The sequence below is a fragment of the Telopea speciosissima genome, chromosome 4, assembly GCF_018873765.1.
Source record: "Telopea speciosissima isolate NSW1024214 ecotype Mountain lineage chromosome 4, Tspe_v1, whole genome shotgun sequence".
NCBI lineage: Eukaryota > Viridiplantae > Streptophyta > Magnoliopsida > Proteales > Proteaceae > Telopea > Telopea speciosissima.
Window position 1 is genome coordinate 67,357,381 of NC_057919.1, and position 6,960 is coordinate 67,364,340.

General features: G+C 39.2%; 1 protein-coding gene across 1 annotated transcript; it reads left to right on the forward strand.

The window, feature by feature from the left end:
* Positions 1–2,233: 2,233 nt before the first annotated feature.
* LOC122660550 (putative pentatricopeptide repeat-containing protein At3g16890, mitochondrial) lies at positions 2,234–4,621 on the forward strand. Its single transcript, XM_043855911.1, has 2 exons — positions 2,234–4,502; positions 4,582–4,621. The coding sequence occupies exon 1, from the start codon at positions 2,303–2,305 to the stop codon at positions 4,460–4,462; it is 2,160 nt and encodes a 719-aa protein (XP_043711846.1). The 5' UTR covers positions 2,234–2,302; the 3' UTR covers positions 4,463–4,502; positions 4,582–4,621.
* The last annotated feature ends 2,339 nt before the right edge of the window (positions 4,622–6,960 follow it).

Below are 6,960 nucleotides of genomic sequence, written 5' to 3' on the forward strand. Positions count from 1 at the left end.
GAAGAAAGAAAGAAGGAACATATATAATGGTCAGCATGAAATCACAATTTCCTAGTTGTGGAATAATGCAGGAAACAATAGGAGACTGATTCTGGAAACATCTTGATTTGTCTACGATGATTCGTGTAGGCGATTTCACATGAAGATGACGATCGCAAAGAATCTATCTTAAAGCTACTATTCGGCTTTGTGTTTGCTTTGATTACGAGATGACAAAACAATATCTGGCTTTGTGTTTGCTTTGATTTTATTGCTTTTCTTTTGGTTTATTTATTGAAAGAGAGCCGCAAAATTGAGCTACAGGCATGTAAATGGTTTTGGGAGAAGGTTAACAAGCGCCATATGAAAAAACGTATTACATTACAATGGAAGGCGGTAGGAAGATACTGAGACAATTGCTAGTTTATCCTATAGCAGAGATCGGGAAAACCTTTTCCCAATAGTTTTATGACCTTCAAGGGATGGTATATATATATTTGCAGTAAAAAGAACTGTCCTGGATATGTTAAAAACATATTTCCGATTGAGAAGGTTTGGTTCATCTGTTGGGATTGAGTATGCCTTTCAAGATGAGGTGAGACCTGGGTCTTTTTCATGTGCAGTACAACTATGTCCATACAGGTAGTTCAACCCAGTTCCTCTTCATGCTGACATAATATGCTCGTGTCATAGTCGAATTTCCCAAGATTCCATGAAAAAAAACCAATTATTTCACATAACCACCATTACAATAGAGCTTCTTAAGCTGGAAGATGATTACTCATTCCTCTTATTTCCCTAGGATTAGTTTATTGAAGCAGGGATAGAAAAAGATCCCAAATTATGCCTATGATTTGTAGGCCCAACATAATTAATGGCACAAACAACTAGACAACTAAGAGAAAAGAAGGGTTCTACCAAATAAAAAAAAGAGAGAAAAGAAGGGATCATGTCTGTAAATTGAATAACAACCCAAGACAGACCTTTGTGCATATGTAATAAAAGGGAAAAAAGAGAAACCAAGTGCAATGTGTTGATAAATCGGAAGAGATGGAGAAAAAAATGCATAACACAGAACGGAAATGGAGAAGAAGTACCTATAAAAAAAAAATGGAGAAGAAGTTTGGTAAGCGATCTGTGAGAGATGAAAATCTCACAACAATCGGCCTAAACTTCAAAACGTTACGATTTCGGAAAAAATCGGCCAGCAATCACAAATTTCAAACATTACACCATAAATCATACATCAACGCATGAAAAACATTACAGAAAAAATCGGAAAGAAAAACGAAGAACAAAGACGAGATTTTCTAAAATCGAGCGGATCAAAATCCCTCTTGGAAAACCTAATCTGAAAAACTAAATCGAAAACCCAATTGGGAACCACACGGACTTAAACGAAAGTCACAAGAATGATAACCTAATTAGAGAGAGAGAGTCACCTTCTTGTTGTCAACTTGATTGCGAGAGGGGATCGTGCTAGAGAGGACCACTGTAGCAGAAACCTTCAAATGTTAGGGATGTTGCTCCAAATCCTGAGACACAAGGGAGAAAAATCGATAGAGCCCTAATCAGATCTTCGTCCCAACAAACGACCGAGAGAGAGAGAAACAGAGAGAGCGAGAGAGCGAGAGAGAGAGAGAGAGAGAGAGAGAGAGAGAGAGAGAGACAGAGAGAGTGAGAGCTAGAGAGAGCAGAGAGAGGAAGCGAGAGAGCAGAGAGAGGAAGCGAGAGAGAGAGGGATAGAGAGCGAGAGAGAGAGAGAGAGAGAGATCGACCTGCAAGTTTCGCCTCCTCCTCTTCCTTCCCCCAGATCTGCCTCTTTTTTTTCTTTTTGTTTTGGTTGTCTTCGAGGTTGCTCACGCTTCATGGATCGTGAATCGATGACTTGCGTTCTTTGTTCTTTGCAGACCGTTTTCAAGATTTTTCCGTTCATTCTCTAAAGAACAAAAAATGAACCGTCAAAATCAAACACTTTTTTATATTTTTTTGTTCTTTTTAAACAAGAGAACTGTTCAGAACACTGTTCTGAACGTTACCAAACGCACTCTTAGCATGAGAGAAGAGACCCGGCCGATACTACCCTAACGGTTGAAACGAAAATAATTTCGAAGTTCGCCAACATAAACCATAAGGATCCTCGCGAATCATCTCAGCGCATCAGATCAAAGATCCGGATCCAGCGCGGGAAGCGTAAGGGCCGTTTCGATCGTTTTGGTTTTGGTCGCAAATATTGCATCCACGTCCACTTCCATGGACTGGTAGTATAGAAAAGAGAAACTATTCTCATGATTCGATTTCTTATCGAGCTAATTCCGGGGATATGAGAGGGTTTTCATCTGTTGCTTCCAGAGTATCTATTGTTAGCAGAGATATAAGCGAAGGAATCTGCAAAACGAGAAGCTCCAACGGCGACAAATCGGTTTATGGAAGAACAAAAATAGCCCCCATTCAAAAACCAACAAGTTCAGAAACTCCACTAACAGGCAAGTCTTCTTCTTTCAGTCCTTCCCAGATACCTGATTCTCATTTCAACTTGCTTTCAACTGCAAGTAGCATTTCTGGTAATCGACACGAGATATCCACTATCTCGATTGATCATCAATACTTTTCTGCAATACTTGATAGGAAGGATTGGTTTATCTTGCTAAATCACGAGTTCAATTACACAAAGACCAGTTTGACTCCACAGTTTGTTGTAAGAATACTGCAGCATCAGGAAAACCCATTGCACTCACTCAAATTTTACATATGGGTTTCAAATGTCAAGGAGACGCTGGTGAATAATCAATTAGTACGGAGAGCTTTAGCTCATGCTCTGTATCATAAGGGTCCCGTAGTGTTGTCTGTTAACTTGCTTCAAGAGATTAACAACTCTGGGTGTCGCATTTCTGAGGACCTGCTTTGCGCTTTAATTGGTAGTTGGGGAAGGTTAGGGCTTGCCAAGTATTGTGCTGAAGTTTTTGGGCAGATTTCACTCCTGGGTCTCACTCCAACTACTCGATTATACAATTCACTTATTGATGCATTAGTGAAATCAAATTCCCTTGATTTAGCTTATCTCAAATTCCAGCAGATGCCCGTTGATAATTGCATCCCTGACAGATTCACGTACAACATTCTCATCCATGGGGTCTGCAGGATTGGAGTTGTTGATGAAGCGCTTCGTCTGGTGAAGCAGATGGAAGGCTCAGGTTACTCCCCTAACGTGTTCACGTACACAATCCTCATTGATGGGTTTTGTAACGCAAAGAGGGTGGATGAAGCCTTTCAGGTTTTGGAGATGATGAGGCAGAGGAATGTGAGCCCTACTGAAGCCACATTTAGGTCATTGGTTCACGGTGTCTTTCGATGTACAGACGTGCATAAAGCATATGAGTTGTTACTGAAATTTTTAGAAAGCAAGCCTATTTTGTGCAAACAATCTTGTGATGCCGTACTTGATTGCCTTTCAAAGAATTTTATGCCAAATGAGTCCATGGAGTTCTTAAGAAAGATGGAACAAAAAGGTTATCTTCCAGACAGTTCAACATTTAACATTGTGATGTCTTGTTTGATGAAGGGTGTGGATCTGAATGAGGCTTGCAAGGTACTGGATGGTTTTATTGAGAGAGGTGGGAAGCCATGTTTCAGCACTTATCTCATGTTTATTGAAGTTTTGTACAAGGCAGGAAGAACTAATGAAGGGGACAGATATTTAAATCAGATGGAGCAGGATGGACTTGTATCAACTGTATCTTCATATAACATGTTGATCGACTGTTTTGCCAAAGCCAAAATGATGGACAAAGCATCGCAGAAATTTGGAGATATGCTTCAAAGAGGTGTTGCTCATAATCTTGTTACTTTTAATACCCTTATTGATGGCCACTGCAAAGTTAGGGAGGTAGGTAAGGCTAGAAAACTGTTGAAGACGCTATTAGACTATGGTTTCAAACCTGATGTCTTCACCTTTAGTTCAATAATGGATGGTCTTTGCCGGGTCCACCAGATGGAAGATGCTTTTGGTTGTTTTGATGAGATGGTTGAATGGGGTGTTTCTCCAAATGCTGTCACATATAATATCCTGATTCGGTCTCTCTGTTTTGTTGGGGATGTTGCTAAAGCGATTAAGTTATTGAGAAAGATGAAAGATGCTGGAATAAAGCCAGATGTGTTTTCTTTCAATGCTCTTATTCTAAGTCTTTGTAGGATGAAGAAAATTGACAATGCGCAAAAGCTTTTTGTTTCCATGTTGAGAGTGGGCGTTACACCAGACAAACTTACGTATGATGCTTTTATTAAGGCATCATGTGAATCAGGAAGAGTTGATGAGGCTAGACAGATGCTTCTCACCATGGAATACAATGGATGTTCTCCAGATTCTTATTCGTACACACCAATTATAGAATCTCTAACCCATTTGGGTCGCTTGGAGGAGGCCCATGATTTAATCAACAAAAATGAAAGAGGAACTCTTATGAACTCCATTCCTAATTCATAGGATGAAGTTCAAACAGTGCATGTGGTTGACTCATCCGTTCCTTCTGTTTCCTCTAATGAACTCTATTCCTAATTTATGGGATGAAGTTCATACAGTGCATGTGGTTGGCTCATCCATTCCTGCTGTTTTGAGGATTTGGCACAGGGAGCACCAGGCTTACTTGCCGCCATTTTTTTTGAACGATGTCAGAAGGTATACATTGCAATGTGATTATTACTTTCATCGTCATATTTCTGCACAAAGATGTCTGGTACCCAAGAGATAACATGCCAACATACATTTCTTATTTTATGATAATTTTGTTGTTGTTTAAGTCCTTGAAATATTAGGGACAAAACTTGTGCTAATGGCAGGTCTTCCCCCCCCCCCCCCCCCCTCCTCTTTTGTTTAGCTTCCAGAGTGCAGCATAACATATGGTTGGAATAATGACTCTGGAAGCTAAGAGATGGTGAGACTACATTCTATTCTTGTAACTTGAATATTCAACGCTGAAAAAAAAAATGATTAAAAACAGCATTCCATGCTAAATACGTGTTTGATTATATTGCAGCTTTGGTTAATGAGTTTTAAACATTATGTGGGAATTCTGTAGACTAAAAAATTTCCTTCCTAGTGGACTTATATAATAAATGAAGAATAAAAGAAAGGGGGCAGAGGGAGTGAAAGAATTTTTTTCTCAGGCATGTCATTGATGCTTTAGGCTATGTTTGGATGCCACGAAAGAAGAAACATAATAAGACAAAAATCATGATGAGACAATGATTCTTTTATGTGTCTAACTCTCTCCTCAAATTCAAAATCTTTTGAATTTTTTCTTTTCTTTTCTTGACATCCAAACTTTATAAGTGGGTAATTTCCCCTGGGGAATTATGAAGCAATTAAAATTACAACAATATGAGACCTCAATGTTAAGGTCCTTCAATATGAGGGATTTTTCTGGTCCTATTGCTCTGCAGATTCAATTACCTCTGAGATGAAAGTGGTTATTCAGGGAGTGGGAATCGCCATTTGAAATGCAAGTTAGAACACCATCTTTGGATGTGACTTGCAGTTGGTGATTAGCTGGCTGCATGACAGATCTGGTGGTGGGCCTTGGAGATACAATGATATGATTAAAAGGGCAAGATCTCCGAGCTCAAACTTGTTTGAAGGATGAAATCAGCTAACTCTTTAGTGGATTCTTTGGGCCAGAGAGGGGGGTGAACAGAAGTTTGTTGTACCTAGGTACTGTTCCCATGGTTTATTATCTTTTGGGTCTTTGCCTCGGCCAGCTTGTTTTTCTATACTACTACTTCCACCGAAAGGGAGGGCAGAGGAGGCAGAATCAAATAAATAAGTAAGAGAACCTGTCATTAAATTTTAAGAGCATGTGAGGGATTCAAATAATTGAAGAGAAGGTTTTTGAGTGGCAGATAACTTTAGATGCTAATTCATGGGACTTGGTCTTATGTGTGACTTGGTGCCCACCAATCCTAGCTTAGTTTCATTATTTTTGTACCGGATTCCGTTTAGGTTTAGCTCCCCCACCTTTTCGTGTGAAGATTCCTGGCAAACGTAAATCTCCATCCATGCATTTTTTTCTCTTCCCTTGCATCTCCATAATCTCTCTTTCTCTCTCCTCCTCTCTCTAATAAATTATTTGTGATATAGTTATAATTTCATTTCCTGATATTCTTTGTTGACTGTCTCAATTGGAACATTGGTTTCATAACAATTCATTCTATTATTGGAAACTCAAGTCATGTTAACTCAGACCCAGCATTCTTTGTAATGTGTTGGTAAGTTTAATTTTAATTTAGCATTATAGACACATTGAAGTATAATGGCATGGAAAACTTTCATAAGATTTTCTTGAATTTTTTTGTGGAACATTGAATTTTCTTAATCATGTTCCATGTGAATGAGGACTTGGAGTCTTTGTATGTGGTTCTGTTCAACATTGCTATGGATAATGAAGCTGGAAGTTTTACAGGATCATTGTTGAGAGACTGGTTTGGGTGGCGAAGATCCACAGACATTTGAATGACCAGGAACTCCCTTTGACCAGCCTCTTTAGTGATCTTCAAGTTAGCCCTATGGAAGTTCACTCTCAATCAGATTCAGGTGTATGGAACTTGAACTCCCCTGGAAAAATTCTTTTTGAGTCAATCAGCTGACATGCATCTCCAATCAAGGAACCTTTCCTGACAAATATTTTTTGGAATCCATTGATCCCTATTGAGTTTTTTCATTTTGTAATACGGGCTGTTTGAGAGGAGATTCTAGAAGTTGAGCACTCTATAATTGGAAAGTTCCAATCGACAAACCTGTACCATCTGTGTAAATGTAACAGAGAATCTTGCTCATCTGTTGATCCAATGTCTTCTGGTGTCTTGGCTTAAAAAATTTGGAGTTGCTTTGTTTTTAACCAATTGGGTGTTTCAGGCATCCGCTAGCAACCTAATAGTTTATTGGAAGTCCAAGGGCAGCCTCTGTTCCTGGAGAGTTTGAAGGCAATA

Excerpts from the sequence above, each read along its gene's own strand:
- LOC122660550 (XM_043855911.1), top strand. The coding sequence starts at position 2,303 with ATGAGAGGGTTTTCATCTGTTGCTTCCAGAGTATCTATTGTTAGCAGA.